General features: G+C 35.3%; 1 protein-coding gene across 3 annotated transcripts; it reads right to left on the reverse strand.

The window, feature by feature from the left end:
* On the reverse strand, positions 1–19,364 carry LOC104893980 (uncharacterized). Of its 3 annotated transcripts, none has more exons than XM_048644322.2 (23): positions 18,839–19,364; positions 17,707–18,066; positions 16,577–16,709; positions 15,279–15,454; positions 12,598–12,671; positions 12,433–12,468; positions 12,256–12,346; positions 11,076–11,135; positions 10,438–10,600; positions 8,968–9,158; positions 8,290–8,391; positions 7,492–7,602; positions 6,583–6,648; positions 6,397–6,495; positions 5,683–5,820; positions 4,250–4,378; positions 2,704–2,997; positions 2,429–2,613; positions 2,243–2,345; positions 2,007–2,152; positions 1,636–1,715; positions 862–1,016; positions 1–539 (listed from the first exon to the last, which is right to left on the reverse strand). In XM_048644322.2, exons 1-23 carry the CDS (start codon positions 19,205–19,207, stop codon positions 372–374), a joined length of 3,429 nt encoding a protein of 1,142 aa, XP_048500279.1. In that variant the 5' UTR covers positions 19,208–19,364; the 3' UTR covers positions 1–371. The 3 variants fall into 3 exon arrangements, with proteins under 3 accessions (XP_048500279.1, XP_010678427.2, XP_048500280.1); XM_010680125.4 differs by having other exon boundaries at positions 10,456–10,600; positions 18,839–19,363; XM_048644323.2 differs by having other exon boundaries at positions 4,250–4,357; positions 18,839–19,363.
* Positions 19,365–19,844: the final 480 nt, after the last annotated feature.

The raw sequence follows: 19,844 nt of genomic DNA on the forward strand, positions 1-19,844 counted from the left end.
TTAAGGAAAGAACGAACTTCAATTCATTTACTCAATAAATATTCTGTGCTCCACAGCAGTTGATTACAACATATGGTTAACCGAATTCTAAGATTATATATACTACAATTACAGAATAACATAATACAAAAATATCTAGCACACATTTCCCTGAAAAATCCTGCCAAATTGCTGTTCCAGGAAATATCAGTATGATCACTTTAGTGCCTCAGATTTCACCTGATACATGCTTACCGCGGACTTACCAGGTGACATTGAACCTAAGAATGGAGATTTAATCTTCTTTATACAAAAGTTAGCAACCTTGGAGAATACAGGCTGCCGGAGTGCCAGGTACAGTTACAAATAAGTCACTGTATCTATTTTCTCTTCTATTGCAGAACAACTTCGCTTCTGTTATAGGCAAAGCTTTCTGGCTGTTTTATCTGGATATCCTCTTCCTTCTGTTCAAATGCTTCAGAATATTTACTGTTGGGTACAGTAACAAATAAGTGACTGTCATCATCTATCTTCTCTTCTGTTGCAGAACAACTTCGCTTCTGTAAAAGGATTAATGGAGTTACAATTCAAGAGTTGAGTTAAAGATATACCTATAGCAATTTGGCTGTCACTAATAACAAGAAAACCAGATAGTAGTGATTTTCAGATTCATGCAGGTTTGAACAGCTAGAGAAAATTAGTTCTATATCCTTATTTGTTTTCACATCATAGAAAAACTGAACATTATCTTTTATTTTCAATCGTCAATGTTGCACTTGAAGAATTAATGTCAATCCAGCTCTGAACATATCTTTCAGGAAATATATGAAGAACTATAATTCTCTGATCCAATTCTTGAACTTCAAGCATAAAATGAAGTACCTTGAGAAGAGGAAGGCCTTTAGAGCGTCTCGTGTAACTGGCCATGCCCTTCTTAAATAGCTTCTTGATCATACACCATTGAATGCGCTGCGCCGCAGTAACATCAGCATGACATGCCACACAAAGTGTCCTCATATTTTCTAATGTGCATTCACCTGCACAATTGTGAATAAACATAGTGAAACGGAAGCTCGGACATCAGAACACCTAACCTTCGACCCCATGGAGTGATTTCAAATAATGTCATGACGTGGTGAATATCAAATAATATTGAAGAAAATCTACATCGCATAAAGGTGGACTTCATGGGAAAGTCAAGCATTAAGCATTAATCAGTACAAAGAAAGTGGAAGACGTTATGGGATTTCCTCTCCACACATGCATCTATCATGGAGGGGGTGTGAATGTGTCCTATACTCGTACATAAATTGAAAAGGAGGTACAAGTAGCTATAATAAAGCTCATAAGCCTACGAAACTGCATTTGCATTAAAGGTCACCCTTTTTAGCCATATAGATGAATCATTGAGTAGAGCTTTTTTTTTTTTTTTTTTGAGGGGAATCATTGAGTAGAGCTTCATTCATTTATTTATTTCCACTTTCTTGACAAAAAGTTGATTAGCTGAGTGACCAAAGATAACACAGGCATAACCAAAAAGAAAAAAAAAAAAATTTGATCATCAAAAAGGTGTCTCAGTTATAGAACTAGACCATCAAGAACAGAAATGCAGTAGTGAATTGAGAATATATGCAGATTGAAAGAGATGTACTGCACCTCCTCCCAGGAACACAGGAATTTTATGGTCTGCATGCCAGGCGTTACCTTCAGTTGGTTCACGAACAAGTTTTTGCTGCCTGAGAAAGTAACATCTCAAATTATCGGTGTCAAAGAAGATTACAATGCAAGCTCACTGCAATATATAAACAACACTCCATATGCCATTTAGATTTTCTGATAGCCTAGAAGTATTTGATATTTAGCATATTAGTAAGCCCAGACGACAACAGACAACTCATGAGCACATCTTTATTACAATATTATGCCCCCATTACAAAGCATGGATAAGTGTTAACCATGGCATAAAACATCACGAACCCCGTATGAACTACAGTTAAAGTAGCAAATAATATGATATGGCACCATACAATTTTCTTCGCTTAGCCAATTCCGGTGCCTCACTTTTGATATGCTTCTCACGATTTTCCACTGTTAATGGTTTTAAATACTGCACAAGTTTGTGGCAGTCCAGATCACAGTTAGTACAAATACCACGTTCAATTTGAAAAAGTTCCTGCAACATCAAAATGCAGTGCTCAGGAGAGATGGAAAGAGTCAAAGACAGTCAATCACATTCGAGTGGACACTAGTGCAAGATGCAAACCTGACGAAGGAATCTGCCACTAGTTCTTAAGCGATATTCTTCATAACAGGCCAATGAACAGAAAAGATCCAAAAAAACCTTGGGCTTCTTGGCATTCATACCCCTGAAAGCAGAGAGTTAATACTTGGAATTCAAATATGATCTAATCCCCTAACCTACTCTATAGATGCTATATGGCAAACTCACAAGCAAGGACTTAGGCAGAGCTTGCATAGGGGTTCATTCATCAGTGTCCAGTATTGTATGTGAAATTTCTTCTTCCTGCTATCATCACAGAGACAAACTTCCTTGATCACTGTGTTAGATCGTAAAGGGTAGTTTATATCGCACAATGGTGTATGCCTTCTCCTGCTTCCTCCTTTTAGAAGTCCCTGTTAAGATGCACTCATGAAAATTAGAAGAACATGACTACGATATAATCACAAAAACATATATAGAGAGATTCATGTCCATGAACATACATTACTATCATGGTTGTTGCTTTCACTGAGACGTAATAGTTCAATGGCTAGAGGTAACTGCAAAGGCTTTCCAGACAACTTTTTCTGTTCAATGCGTTTTAGGTTCTTCCACTCATTTATGAAGCTTAAAATAGCAAGCTGGCAAGCAGGATTCTCCTTGACGAAGACAGAAGTCCACTCACTGGGATTAGTTGATATTTCATCCAACCGGAAATTTTCAGATAGTGATCTTGGTGCAAAATCATCTACATCATCGCAAGTGCACAAGTGAACTCTTCCAGTATACTGACTCACCTACGAATGACAAATAGTAGTAGATCACATCAGTATGTATTATCCACCAATGTCAAAACAAAACTTAAGAAGACCCGGCTAGTATTCAACAAAATTAGAATAAAATTCTACAAATACCATAAGAAGTTACAACTTAACTGCCACCAATAACATTATGATCAATCACAACTAGTGAATTATTATGTACCAAGTACCAACACCAGCAGCAGATAGCTTAGATAACATTCCTGGAGAACAGGTTACCACACCACTTTGACAAGATAGAGGATCGAATAGCTCTGATCGTCCGGAAGAGCATTAATGTTCAGTACTTAGCCATTAAAGGGTGATAAAATGGACAGTCAACCCAGAAATAGTTGATCACTGTGAGCATCAGAGCTAATACTTCATGTTTGGGTCACTTCATATATCGTAGGCGATAAAATTCAGATTTATGGCCATCATAAGTAGTTAGAACAATTTTATTTTGAAAGTGGATGCAGCAACTAATGAGAGCTCATTCATACATATTGTTGCAGCAATGGAGAGGCATCATAATACAGAAAAAAGTTGCCAAAAGTAATATCTACTGACCGACCAGCAACATAACCAATGATCTCATGAAATTTTGGTCAATCATCCGTGTTATAAAGCACCCCACCATTACACCATAATGTTTTAGTATCTGTGTTATATACCATACTGCACCATCAGTGAAGTTTAAGAGGCTTCTATGTAAGATTGCATCAACTTAGAAGGATATCAATGCACAAGAAGTTGAGAACATATTTTCACCATGAAAATGAATCAAGGCTTTAGTGTAATGAACTTTTAACTTGCCGTTCAGCAAAAAAAAAAAAAGTGTTCCATAACATTACATAAAAATACACTGCAACTTTTTTTTTTTTGACAGATATACAACACTGCAACTTCTGCTGTAGACTGTTATTTTACAGCACCAGACTTTATAGTACTTCCCCCATTTTTTGTTAGATGACCCGTTTTGGATTTTGATACTATTCACATACATAACTTTGACTATCTCTTGTGATTTGTACTTGATGAAAAAAAGTCATGTAGGATCCTATTAGATTCGTCTTAATTGAAAAACTGTATGAGTGTTTTTAAACTCGTACAACTTCAGCCCAGCTTCTAGTGGCATTGGGAAAGGGAAGAGACGTGGTAATCAATAATGTTCCTCTACTTGTGATTTAATTTGATAGCAATGAACATAATACTGAAACAAGGTAATGATATACGAGTAAATGCTCACCGCAAAGCGAAGTGAATCCATATTTACTTGAACAAAGCTTTGAGCTACGGTCAAACAATGAGGCTTCTCAATAGTTATATTCTGTGCCATATCAATTATATCATCTGCCTGCATAACACACTTGACACACTGAACAAAAGAGTAATTGCCTTTGGACACAGGAATGATGAAAAACAAACTCTAATTTGTAACATATACACATAAAGATAATAAGGAAATATCTATCCGATTAAGATCAGACGTTTTAAACTTGTATATAATTCACCTGTCCTATCATAGAGTCAGGGGTCCTGGCAGGCAGGGAGCGTTTATAAATTTTCCAAATATTTTCCAGCATTTTGTTAAGAAAACTTTCAGACCAGAATCCTGAAGTTTGGGCATCTTTTATCACTGCACCCCAACCTTTGTTAAATGATAAAATATTGAAAAGTTCAGTATGCTTTTAGGTTTTCAAAAGTTCAGGACGATACACTTTGAATATTTTTTTTTTGATAAGATAAGAAGAAAAGAGATTGAGGAGATCCTCCGCATCAGGGTAACTCCTAAATTATCAATTACAAGGAGACACACTTTGAATTAATGATTATTACTACCTAAGTATATACAGTGTGATACTAACAATAGGTTAATTCTAATCCAGATACAGCACCAGGAAGCAGAAATATGAAATATACAGCATCATTTATCCACTGACTGGATCTACATCATCCACTTAACTCTGTGACTCTAGTCCCTCTTTTTTGGTTTCATATGGTTTGGCTAGAGCTTCTTTCCTGGGACCAACTTCAATATCTCAATATTGGAAATTGTCTATCATGATAGACAAGATTTAAACTGTATATCAAATTCTGACAAGTCAAGTTGGTGTGATTGACAATTAAAAAAAAATTCCAGGCTATTTTCAGTTGGGTAATGTCCTCAAGAAAGGCAATAAAAATAAACCAGCATGGGAGAGAATCAGATATATGGTGCTAGAATATATGCAATAGATATTGACCAGCAACCCTTATTGAACAATTTCAATAGGTAGTCTAATGTCAGCATTATTGAGGTGTAAGGGCGGCAAGTCAGCTTGAGGTATGCTTCTGTGTCCAGGAAAAAATCACAGGATTTTTTAGAATGTCCATGGATTCTCTATCTTTATTGGATGAGCATTTACTTTGCTACTGTTTGATGTTAATCTGATATTCTGGCATTGCTTCGTAGTAATTAATCATGAACTAAAAAAAAGGGAAAGAAAAACAAATCAAGATAAGATAGAAGACACAATCTAATTATATTCAGAGCATGTAATCTCTGAACAATGTCAAACTTAGCAAGTTTGGCGTTCCAAGAATTTGCAAGTGATCAAGCAAACAGATGGTTTTCAAGCTGAAATCAAGAATTGTTAGGTTGCAATCATTGATCAACATCTCAAATTCTCAGGAACTTACCTTAACATCAACATCATTATCTGCTTTACTCTGCTGTAGATTGTCTGTTGCCGGATACACTTCAATTGATGAAGCATCATTACTTGAATTAACACTTTCATGCACATTCAACTTTCCGATACATGATATCTTATCAACCTGCCATTTGTTATTAAAAAGCATTGCCTTAAAATCTAACACAATACAAGGACAGCATGCATCGTGGATTCGTGGAAGTCAATTAGTGAAGAAATAAATAGCAGCCGTCTAAACACTAAGCAAGTTCAATCATAGCTTTAGCAAAATTGCCACTGAACCTACTTTATTCTTTCTTTACACAATCATGATGCACGAATTTAAAAGCATCATAGACTATATGAAGCAAGAGATTTTTATAAGAAGTTATACATCCCTTCAGATAAAAATCCCTGATTAGGATGGTATAGAGTCCCCTGGAAGGTCTTTAGAATCCTTTATCATGCCTTCTGATCTTTTGTGCACCATCTACCAAGTTCCAAGTTTGTCACGTTTCATCTTTCAACCTTAGAATCAAAGCCTACCAAGTCTTTCACCCTTGGAAATTAGCAGTCCACAAATAATCCTTAATATGATTTTTCATTCTATGTTTTCGTCTTTCTTTAAACTTCAATAATCATTACACTATCTATGTTGTCTTAATTTCTGTAATTCACAATGTTTGACATGGAATCCACTGAGAGGAAAGAAGAAGAGTACCGCAATCTCTCTTATTGCGTCATATTTCCCATCTATTACAGATGAAACTCTTTGCATGCTCTTGTTCAACCTTCGCCAGCGTGATTCATCAGATGAATTCTAGAATACCAGATAGCTTTTAGAAAGTTGACATGAAGACCAATTAATTTTGTATAAAGGTTATCACAACGAAACAAAAAAGCATACCTTTGCACAGAATATATAGATGTTGACTGCATTGGTTTGTCCTCTTCTATGAGCTCTATCCTCAGCCTAAACAAGCAACCCCAATGATTAAGCATGTTTTTGCCTAAAAGCAATCACAATACGATATAGCCATACATGTAGCAACTTTGCTTGGTAAATGGTATCAAATGAAGTTGCTGCCAAGAGAATATAACAGTTAGCACATCTTAAAACATCTCCAAAACATCTTCAAGTGTAGTGGGACTCAATCCATGAATTCCATCATAATACTGTATATATATCTCATCCCTCTCCTTTTCCTTTTTGTAGAAATCGAGAACATTTAATAGGAGACATGAATCCATTTTTTGGAGGACAAAATTCTCACAGAAAATATAGATTGCTATACAATAAAGCCTTCCTGTCCCTCTAATTAGCTGTCAAAGGCTTGGCAAACTTCCACAGAGACTCAAAGTGATGCTCCACATAACTTTGCTTGAAATGCTCAATTCTGTATTTGCTTGGTAACTGAAAATCCAAATTTACCCTCCAACCAAATGTCAGAGGATGGTCAGAGTAGCAATATTCCTGAGAAACTTCCCTTCACACAAAAGTCCCTAAAGAACTTGAAGGAAAAAGGTCATCAAATTGGAGTCCAAATATGCCAAGAAGAAAACATGTTCCCTAGTCCAAAAACTTTACAAGGAAACACACAGACAGCAGGAGATACAACATTATACTTTTGTAGGGTCTCCATTTCAGCATACATTTGAAGTATGATCAACTGTGAACCAAACTGCAAGCAAAAGCTTCAACCTTATAGTATCGATAGTTCTAAAACTATCTCTATAGAACGTTATATCAGTAGTTTTACATTTACTCACTAATTCAGATAGCAGGCTTCCTCCCACTATCAACTGCGGAATTTACCTGCTGCAAGGAAGTTGGGTCCTTGGGGAGCTCCAAGAAGACCACGTTACGAGCCACTGAAAGATCAAGTCCTGCATAGCCAACTTGAATTCCAATGATAGCAATCTTGACCTACATCACATCACATGAAGTCAACATAAGAGGGGCCAAATTGTGATGATGCTAATCAAATCATGATTGTCACCTCTAACATGACTAGAATAAATCTTTACGTACCAACAATAATGCAAAATATCTGAGAGGATACATCCATATTTCACTCACATATACATATCCATCTACAAGTTAATCAGCTCTCAATATTCATTTCCCCCAAAACAAGATAGGTAGATGATGTGTCTATATATATCCAAAGTAGACTAAATGTAAAGCATGTCATGAACAGTAAATCCCTCTTTACTTGGCATCATAACTTTGGTAGAGCAGAACAATCAGCCAATTCAGATCTATAACTATTATAGAATAGACAGAATGGAAAGACTTGGAGGAACACTGGCTTACAGGACATTAATAGGAATACATACACATTGAACTCACCTAATGACTAAAAAATAAGATGAGCCACAACATCACCTGGTATTAAAATACTTTCCCTACTGCAGGAAGTAAAGATTCAAAAGAAAACATAAGAAGAATAAACATACACGCACTCCCAAAGACAGACAAACAGACATACAAAGACAGACAAACAGACATACAAAGACAGAAAAGGAGATAGTTTTATTGGAACTTGAAAGGGGGGGATAACAGAATTCTAGAAGCAGTTTAAAACACATATGGGAGCTATAGAGCATCAACCTCTTTTGATGACTGGAATGACTTTACAGCAATTTGCCGGTCATAATCAAGTACACTACCATCAATGCGTACGAAACCAATGCCTTTGCCACAGATAAACTCCTGAAAATGGGAATCCCACTATAAGAGTAAAGACAAGTGGTGTATATACACATAGCACTTCCAGATAGCTATCATAGTTTGATTTATTCTCCTTCTTAGTTCTTACCTGTCAATCTTATATTAGGCTGTGGACTTGATGCTTTGACTCAAAAAGATGAGACTTAAGGCCTTATTGTTGGTTTTAGGTTACTATGGATATGGAACTTCAAATTACATGAAAGTAACCATGTTCACCAATTGTTCTATATCTGCCATGCAAATGGAAGTTCCTTATATAACTTACTACTCGAGAAAAGTTGCTGAGCTGGAACACTAGTTACGTGACCATAAATTCGCATTTGCCCTAAATAAGATGGCCTTTCATGAAGAACGGAGACAATTTTCACATTTACAATTGCTTGCTGGAAGTTAATTTTTTATAAACCAAACACAACTACCATGGGTTTTCAACTTCCATGTTGCAACTTTACATTCCCTGCATTTAGTATTTTACAACTTCCATAGGGGTTGACTTGAATGAACCAAATAAAGCTTAAACTGTTGAGAAAGCAATTGGGAAAATGAAGCGCTTCTCACCTGTAACTTGTCTAGGACCTTGAGATGGTGAGCAAATATTATCATTTTGTGAGAACTTGCATTGACGTCAGTACTACCTGGGTCATCTGCTTCAGTAACAATAGGGTGAAGGGAAAGCCACTCAAGAAATCCAGAGACCTTAGAAATACCAAGCACTTGATCAGAGAGCTCTCGTTTATGCCCTCCATTGTCTGCAGACAAAAAGAGAAAGTGTCACTATCCAGTGTGAACCATCGATGATGCCATGATGAGGGATCACGCCACTTTGAAATGTGAACTACCTTCGTATACACAATCCCATTTCTCTAACTGCCTTATCACCTACCATATCAGCTAATAAAATACCAGCAAAAGCATGCATCATTACAGCATCAGCTTTAAACTGGTTATATTTGTCAACAACAAATTAAATAAAGAAATAATCATGAAGGAAAAGGAAACCGAACAATTTCCAGAAAGTGATCACCTTAAGTGTGATCAGAAAAGCCACTAACTAAGAATGATGGGTAAAGAAGAATTTAAAACAGACTAAAAAGATAACAATAATCACCTTCCTTTTAATTGTAAATATCCTAAAGCCCAGCCAAGCTATGACAAATGAAAGAAAAGTCAATGCCATGAATTAGGAAAAGCCTTTCATTTTAAATTATTAATCCCTACACAGAAGTAGGCAAAGTCTCTATGAAGACATTGAATTCCGGAAAAACCTTGCACCTTCCATCAGGTGTAAAGCACAAACTGTAAGGCACATGTCACCAGTGCTTGGCATTGATGACAGCATGAAATATAGTTCCCTAATAACTTGCTAGCCCTAGTTTGATCAATTAAATAACTAAGCATAATACAAGTTGTATTAACTTATCAATACATCATCCTCTCTTCTATTGTGACATGACATGCAAGTATAGACTCTAGTATCATATTGTTTAGTTCCACCATTCCACATACAACTATCTGTACATCTCCACATTAAACATATGCTGTTTCACAGTAATAGAGATCTCAATATGCGAGCAAACATAATGCTAATAAGCATAAGAAAGCCTGAAAATGCTTTGGTATAGCTAGCTCAGTAAGTACTGAGTATGAATTATAGCTGCTTGCTTAGTTTCATTCGTATATTCATTTACTATTACAATGCTCAAATCATTTGTGTGAAAAATATATTCATTAAATACAAAAAGGTCTTATTTTTAGCTCTTTTTGTTGAAGTCTAGAAGCCTGTCGATGGATAAACCATTTACATTTAATTGCACAAAAGGTGTGTGGGTATGTGTGCGTGTGTGTGTTTGCGCGTGTGTGCGTATGCATGTGTGTGTGTTACACTGTTATGTGATATATGTTGATTTATGTGAATAAGTTCAAAGTTGAACACAAGCATGGTTGCACCATACTGTATATGGAAAAACAGGAAAATTACAATAAGACATAAAAATAGTATTGTAAACAAAGTAAAATTTCATGTTACACCATTTCCATCATCTTTACCAGCATCATTGGTAGTAGATGTCTCTCCCAGATCTGCAACAAATTTCTTAGCCAAATCGATGTCTGATTTTTTTAGTGACAGCATTATGATTTGTCGACGTTTAGGTGGTAACTGCACTAGCAAATGCTCCTTCAAGCGCCGTATCTAGAAAGCACCAGCAAATAACATAAGCAGGAGACCTACAGACAGGATTGATGAGCGATAATTTGAAACAAAAGGTTACAATAGACCTTATAAATTTGGAATGCTTGAACCAGGTGGAGCCTTACGCTATGGGATCTTGAACAAGATCACTATGTAATATCTTGAAGAAGGATTACAGGTTTACTAAAATGGATTACTATTTCAGTGTTCTCATGCTCTAATATAAGAAGTGTTCTCACTTGTACTTTAATCTATAGATATAAAGACAAATGTTCTCAATAAAGAGAACATTAAAGAAAGTGGTCTTTAGAATAGTCATAGAAGGGGGGAAAAAGTATGCAATAGTAGAAACTCAAGAGTCAAGACTTCCTCAATAGGTCAATGTTAAACTAGTTAAATGCATATGAATGAACAACATATGAAATAGCTCAATAGAATTCATGATCAAACAGAGATAAGTAGTAGAAGGGTGAACCATGACAGTTTGTTTAAGTAAAACATTCAGCTCCTCCAGACGAGTTCCCCTTGAGTAATCCTACAACAAATGCAAGATTGGATTAATCAATTTCAACATTAAGGTAATTAAAGAATCTTGCAAAGAATTTAAGCTTCAATAGCTTCTACACAACAAAAGGACACGGATTGCTCTTTGCATAAGCCAAGTTTATTACTACTTAATCCGATCTATGAAAAAGAATGTGTGTATCACTTGCTTCTCTGCTGCAAGACAAGACTTGCAGTTGGATATAGCCAATGGCCCAAGGCAGCCGTGAGGTTTTGTCAGATGCTAATTCCTTCATGTAAGATATTTGAATTTTGTAATCATCTTTAGCTGAGTGAATTTTCAAGTATCAAGCCCAAAATCGCTTCAAGAGTGGCACGAGTTTTATAACTAGGAAAAAAGCTCCATATGAGCTCAATGAAGTTTAAATTTCATTTAATTAAATGGAAGACAATGATTAATCTTGGAAGAAGGGATTGATATTTGAAAGGCTTTGGAGTTTGGATACATAACGACGTATCTGCATAAGACTCTAATAAAGACTTTACCACCGAATGATTGAGAAATTGACAATAGACATATAGTACAAACTCTTCAATCATTTTATTTTACTCTCACACAAGCTAAGATTTCGGCCCGTCTGGTTAGACGGAAAAAACTTTTGAAGTAAAATGATTTTCCTTGAAAAGATATTTTCCAAGGGAAAACAAAATTGAAACTTAGATTCTCTGTTGTTTGATTCATTGCATGAAGTTAGAGAGAAAAGGAAGAGTGGAATGAAATGGGGAGGACGGATGGGCGGAAGGTGAAGAACATGGAGGAAAATGTGTTTTCCCTTCCTTTGAGAAGGAAAATGTTTTCCATTATTAAGAAAACAGTTTCCATCCTTCGCAAACCAAGCAAAGAAAAATGGGAAAATCACTTTTCAATTGGTAACAAAGTAACGGAGATCAAAAGGCAAACCTACTCATCACCATGGAGAAAAGTTTGAACAACCTTTCTGAACAATAACCTTTTATGATACATTTATCATGTTACCATTTTGTCAAACGAAAATACCATGCCTCTACAGAACAATTGACGTAGTTTTTTCCTTCAAGAGGTAAGGATGAGGTAGTTAATTCCCCCGCTTCCAAGTAAGACACCAACTTACCATGAATGAATTCCCTTGAAAATCCTTGACCAGTTTTGCAGAACAGTAAGTTTTTGCAAACTCAAACTTGTCCTTACCCAGCAGGCCGGGCCTAAAAGTGGAAAGAATCACATTAAAACATGACAAGGTAAAGAAAGTTCGACTTATAGCCCAAGACATGATTTCACAGAGGCTCACCATAACATATTTATCTGATGATATATATCAAACGGTCTATGATCACCTAGCATGAAGATCACTGTTAAGCCACTTTCTGCAATTAAAAGGAAAATATATACAGCAGCATGACAAGATAAAAGAAATTTGGCAACTTTTTTCAGCCTTAAAGCCTATGGGTGTAACCTTGACAAAGATGGTGTTCCTGACAGTAATATTATGCGTTGAGCCTGAGAAGCCACATCAAGAACAGCTCTTATCTGTCAACAAGAGAAAAACTTAATCAAGAGTGTGTTGCTAGACAAATGAAAATAAGTGACATTACATGATAAAGAGCATGAAGGTGGATCATCAAATGACAGCAATTTTAGCCCCAGGAGGAAGAAGAACAAAGTAATTTTCCACAAATAGGCTCATTACAATTTCAGTTAAATTATTTCCAACTCTCTCATTTATAAGTAAGACCAGATTGATTCAGTTGTTTCCATCAACCAACTTTAGCTAGCCTACATCAAGAGCAATCATACAGCAAAAGGAATCGGCGGCCAAAATTATATGATATTATGAAATTGCTGTGTTTTGTTTTTTCTTCAAAAACTTGGATGAGCAACCCCTTTGATGACTAGTTTGTAGTCTACATCATGTGACCAACAAATAGTGTATCACTAACTCAAACTATGTGTACTTCAACAACACATGCCTACCTTTTTTAAAAAAAAAGAATCCGATAGTATATACTCCCTCCGTCCCAGAATATAGTGCTTACATTCCTTTTTTTGTGTCCCAAAATGTTGTGCCTATTTTCTTTTTTGTCAATTTATTTGGACTAAATTATCCTTAATTTCTACACAAACTTTCCAAAATACCCCTACTTTTCTCTCAAAACATGTGACCCCATTTATTGCTTTACACCATTCCAAGGAACATTTATTGCCTTTTGATTTTATTTGAAGGAAAAAGAAAATAAATAACTAGTTTCAATACAAAAGTATCAAAAAAGCACTTCATTAAATATATTTTTTGGAAATCCTACCACTCATTCCATTTTCCTTAATTCCCGTGAAAAATGAGAAGCACTATATTATGGACGGAGGGAGTATTAATCGTGAGAAGATTGAAATCGCAATCCATTTTGGTGACAATATAACCTTTTTTATTATATTACATGGTAATCCTTTTTCCTAACAATATAATCTTTTTGGGAGATTGGCCTTGCAAAGAAAAAAAATGGTTATACTTAAGTCAAACTAGATTACATATTGACTAAAAAGGATTACAATAAAGTGTTCTCATGTTTTCGTCTAGGGACTATGCTCTTGGGAACCTAATAGTTTGATGATATCAAATTTTTATAAATTTAAAAATACGTAATTACAAATATATAGTCAAAGATGTATATTGGCAAATGTGCAAGTCAAATTGGGAACATTAACAAGGAACGGAGTGAGAATATTAATGATAAATAGCGGTAGTAGTGGTACTCCCTCCGTCTCAGAAATATCTGAATATTAATGATAAGTAGTAGTGTGTTTATCAAATATTATTTTATTAAAACAATTAGATGTGATACGAGCTGGTGGAGTATTTTTTATTGGAGGAGAGAGAAAATTGGGTAACTTTTTATTAATATAGGCAGAGTGTGGGCCAAAAGGAGCATAAAAAACATAATATAGTAATAGTGGAACCATGCCAAAAATGGAAGTGATCAAACTAATTTGGGACAAACATCAAAGGAAAGTGTTCAAACTATTATGGGACGAAGAAAATAGTAAGTAGTAGTTAGTAGTAGTAGAAATAAATATTAATAACAATTATAATTTTAATACTAATAATAATATTATCATTAATTATAAATATAATAATATAATAATATATAAAATTATAGTAAGGGGATTATTATTTCTAGCAACAAGAATGTGAAAGCAGAATTGACGCCTAAAAAAGCTTCACCATAATAAGGCTCCACAAACCAGAGTATATCATATTTTAGAATCCTCCAACACTTCAAGAATCAGTGAAACACAAAGACAACTACGGATTTCATGTTCACTCATGCACGCAGCTAGTCCAAAACAAATGAGAGCAGCCAATGCCATCAAGACAGGGATTTGCTTCAACTTATTTAAGATTCCAGAAAAAATAAAAAGCCCGAAGATAACTTCTCTAACCATTGAGGAAATAATTGGATGTAATACAGTTTTTTAATCCTACATGAGATGTCATGTAGAAAAGGTGTTTGATACTTAGGGGTAAGTTTGTAGCCACGCTGTTGCGTCCCTCTTTAAGGTGTTCACTCATGCATGAGTGTTATGCTTCTATCAACACTCCTTACTTTGTCTTGATCTTTTTATATAAGACACTTAGTGGGAATGCTAGTATTCTGGTTGTTAATACGGGAATAAAGAAGAACAGCATACAGTCAGATATTCAAAAATCTAAAAAATTAAAAGCTTCTCAAGGCCACCGGCGTTATATTAATTCCCACAATTATTCATTTTATCATTTTTCTCCTACACTACACAACACTTATCAGAATGTTGTTGGAATTCCCATTTTGGTATAGACAACATTCAGTGGAACTTTACAGGAAAATGGTGGAACACAGCCATCTGCCTCCTTATCACATCCCCTAAGCAACCTCTTTAAATAAGCATGAGCTCAGAAAATACCTCATAAATTTCTACTTCTTTAGATAATTCAGTCTTCTTTACATCAATACTTAAGAGCTTATGAAATCATAAAATCATGTCTTTGCTGACCAATTGTGAAATGTATGCAACTGACAACAAATTAAGGGTTGTTTAAGCAACAAGAAGCGTCACAGCCATATTAGCATAAGAATATACAAGTAGAAAAAGTAGGTTTACCTCTTTGGGCTCCATTTTCTTCTTTGAACAACGTATATGATGTGCTTCATCAATTATCATGATAGCCCATTTCAATTTCCGTATACTATGTTGCAAACGATTCAGCATTGTATATGAAATTACCACAATTTTAGGATGACTCTTCAAATGCTGAGGATCGTCTTTATGACCAAACACTGAAGAAAAGATATGTGTAAGGGTAAGATTCAAATGGAAACTAGCAACATATGCTTTTATGATCGTCTTTTAAGTGTAATCGGCTAACAAAACCTTTCGACAAAAAACAGCTATTTAGCATGAACTAGGACAAGACCATTTATTTTAAATAACTTTAACAAAACCCAAACTCACTCTAGTACTTTATTCATTTATATTGTTGCTAGAAGCAGATGAATAAAATTTACGATTCTAAGCAAAATAATTAATTTAGGATTCAGTTTTTGGCCATTTCAGGATGTTATTAGCAACTGTACATTAGCATGCTCCATTCAATATTCTTCATATTTTCCTTCAATGACCTATAGCATTTAATATGCTGAAAAATCTCTTTCTTGAGCAAATGAGCCAACTGCAAAGCCCAAAGCATTGCAGGCAGCAGCTAGGAGGAGCTTCTTACAACACACCAAACCACAACACCACAAAGGGAACCCACATATGAAAACGAATGAAAAAACAAAAGTAAAAATGAAAACTATCTTTTTGAGATTACATTGAAGCGGGAAGGACCCTAAAAGCAATAGGTGCTAGAAAGAGGAATACTAATGAATAAATACTAGAAATCGTTCAACCATGAGGCAATATGAATCTATGCTACTAGAAAGATAAAAAGAAATAACCCAGACCTGTTAAGCTTAAGCCCACCAAAACTGTTAATTCTGGAAACAATATGCAACTGATTAAATGAAAAAAGGGGCCAGCACATGGAGAAGTTTGCTCACTCTCAAATCACATAACACATTTAAATCTTTGCTTTTCTGACATCCATTGCTATAAATCAAAGCTGAAGCACAATGTTTTTGATGAAAGAACAAACAGCCAGAAAACAAGATTCAATAAGAAAAACATATTTTCCATTCACTGCAACTTTTCATCTAAAAAGCACTATTAGAGAGATCAAGGTTGTATAGCACGCCAAGGTCCTGTACTGAATGCAACGCTCTGTGCACACAGAATTCAGGGGGAGATAATACAAGCTTCTTACAATGATGGAAGAGAAAAATAAGGTTGGCAAGAAGCTATATGTAAAATAAAGGACTTTTGGCTACAAATAGTAACAGTAAGGGTCATCAGAGACACACCAAGATGGATATCAGCTGGCAAATAAGAAGGAAGCCAATGCTCCAATTCTTCAGCCCATTGATACCGCAAGATAGCAGGGCAGACAACAAGTATTGAGCCTTCCTCAGCAAAGCAGCTAGCAATAGCAATGGCCTGAAACCAAGACAAAATTATGTAGATGAAATTCAATGTGATCCAACAAGAAGCAAGCAATAGAGGAGAAATCACTTCTTCAATCTAGTAGTAAGCTTATTGATAGATCATTCTTAATAAGACAAGTTCTACCACTAAAGATTCTTTCGGAAAAACAAAGAAAAAACTACCAGAATCCCACATCAGAAGAACATGAAGAAGTGTAAAAAAAAAAGACGGCAAATCTTTGTTGCAGCAGAATACTCAAAATAATTAGAAGCAATAGCCCTCAGGTCTCATCATTCAGTAATTGTGGCTCTTTTGAAGCTTCAGAAGTAGTTCCACGTATTTGCTATATCTATCCACATCTTCTGCAGCAACCATACTGCAACAGGTCCAAATGCATGTGTAGCATGCAGCTGTACACCTACAAAGAAAGCAAAACCCGAACCCCTGCTCTTCTATTCGTCTTGAAACTTGCAAAAGGAAGCAATCAATTTTCCCTTTTGGAAAATCATTCATCAGGCAAATATAAAAAGACAAACACTACACTAGTGGTAGTTGATTTTGAGCAAGTCATGTCACCCAAATACTTTCTATGATTTCCAGGGCATTTCCTTCAACCAACAAAATAAAAATCAAAACTTCACTTATGCAAACTCATCCCAGATCATTTGAATTCATCAAACTTGTCAGAAAATTTGTACGTAGACTGCTCACGAAATTGAAGATGAAGATAAAGAAGAACATGAACCTAGTCAGTGAAGGAGTCAGAATGTCATATACTAAAGGATGTTGATGTCACCACTAAATTCATTACTTATTACTCATTGATGTATGAAAATTTTCATGTGCACTTATAACATCTTTAAGTCATAATTATTATTTATCTTCATGGAATCAAGCTACATACTAACTAATGTTTAAGGAAGTATGGAACCACATGCCAAGACAATCAAAAGGACACAAAACATAACTCCAACTCAGGCACGGAACTAAATTAATACATCAAGCTTACCTGAAGGGTCTTGCCAAGCCCCATCTCATCAGCAATAAGACACCGGCCCCCCCTTTGCAATCCAAATCTTAGTCCATCAAACTGAAAAGGGAGGAGAGTATCCAACAATTTTCTTGGTAGCTTCTTTACCAGTCCCTCAACTGTCTCATCAGACAAGTGCTCAGGCCTACACGTTATCCATTGTCCAGAAATGTAGGATTCAGAAAGCTTCTCCAGCACATTATAAGTCGTCCATGGTATTTCTTCAACTTCAATGTCCTTGCAGTTCTTTAAGCATCTAAGAACTGCGTCATAATCTCTAAATTTATAAACAGAGGCCTCCCCACCACCATGGATTTGCGTATAATGTGTCAACATAACCTAGTCAAAGGAGACAAAACATAAAATCACAAGTCAGTGAAGTTTATGCAGAAACTAGAACAGCTTTTGCATAAATCCAATCACTATTGTAAGCATATTAGACACTTATGGAGAACAAGAAAATTAATCTTCATTACTCAAGATAAGTAAGCAAAATAAAGAGAAACCCACTATTAGAATTGCTCATCATATAGGTACCAAAGGAAATTAAGCATTGAATAAGTTAACTTTCAAAGACACCACTATATAACAATCATCTTTTTCGTGTATTGTTGGATAAATATAAGCTCCTTCACTGGCATCTTTTTTAATTCCAATGTTCAAGTCAATTCCTCGCTTATGATGAAAACATCCGAAAGATAGAATCTCACATCCCCTCAGTGAAAATGGATAGTGAAACGCAACGAATGTCATGAAACCAAGAAGCAATGCATATAGGTCTAACAAACCATAATCATAATATATCAAGCTTAACATAAACTGCATTCTCACAGCAAACCAGGATCACAGAATGCAGCAATTTTAGCAAAACACAGCCACATTACAAAACAAGCTTTCCATGAATTTGCTTAAGATTCTTTTTTTTTTTATCAAATACAGTAGGATAATATTTCAAGCAAAAACAAATAACCAAATAAATCAAGCTTAACATAAATACCACAATTCCCAGCAAATCCAAAACCATGAAAACTTTAAAAAAAAACCCCAAGAAACCCCAATTCAATGAAAACCCAACAACTAAATAGAATTCCAAAAATGCCCAAATGCTCACATTTGACAGACAATCCTCCAAAATACGAAAGCATTGATGTTGACCCGGAAATGGAAACCCTTGAAGCAGGTAAGGAGTAATGGAGAAAGAATCAGGGGAACAGGCCTCGAGCCGAACCCGAAACCTCTGAGACGGAGCAGGAGATTCAAATTTGGGGCAATTGGGAAAATTTGTTGATGGGTTAAATACTTTTCTGGACTTGAATAACCTCCAGCAATCATTTGGGTTTTGAGGGTTTGAAGAAGGTCGATGATGATGTTGAGTTAAAAGGGTTTTACGTTTGGCTAAGGCGCGTAAACGGTTGGTTTCAATTCTTTGTTTTTGTTCTTCTGTGAGTTCTGGTAATGGAGGAGGTGGATCTTCAGCCATTGGAAAATTGAGGGTTTGAGTTTGAGTTTGAGTTTAAGTTTGAGTTCAGGTGGGAAGGAGAGGTTTCAATGCTAACGCGGGGAAAACAGGTTTGATTTCAACAGTAGAGTGGGCACTTGAGTTTAGACGAAGAGAACGCATCTTAAATTAAGAAGTTTTTTTATGTTGTTCGGAAATAGAATTTGAGAAACTCTTATATGGGCACAGAAAATGATATTTCTAAAGTTTTTTTTGGTGAGAATTTATATAGATATTTTACGTTTATAAACCTTTGAGAAATTTTGAATCATAGAAATGTTCCATTTTCAAAACATACACATGACTTCTATGAAATTTTCATATCACATTAAACTTTACGTATCTAACTCAATTTATAATTTGAGTCCTTGATTATAAGAGAATGAATATGATGTTTTTTTTTTCTTTTTATTTTCTCTCTTGTATATACTCAAAAAATTTAACAAGCCCAAAAATTAAGTTGGAAATATGAAAATGATCATCATATTTCATAATGAGCAAAATAACACTAGCAATAGTTGTATATAAGCATGTTGTTGATGTTTTCTAGTTTGATTAACCCTTATATTAAAAAGATCTATTCAATTATTCAAATAAAGAAACAAATAACATATGTCAG

This window comes from Beta vulgaris, chromosome 5 (genome assembly GCF_026745355.1).
Source record: "Beta vulgaris subsp. vulgaris cultivar EL10 chromosome 5, EL10.2, whole genome shotgun sequence".
Lineage (NCBI taxonomy): Eukaryota > Viridiplantae > Streptophyta > Magnoliopsida > Caryophyllales > Amaranthaceae > Beta > Beta vulgaris.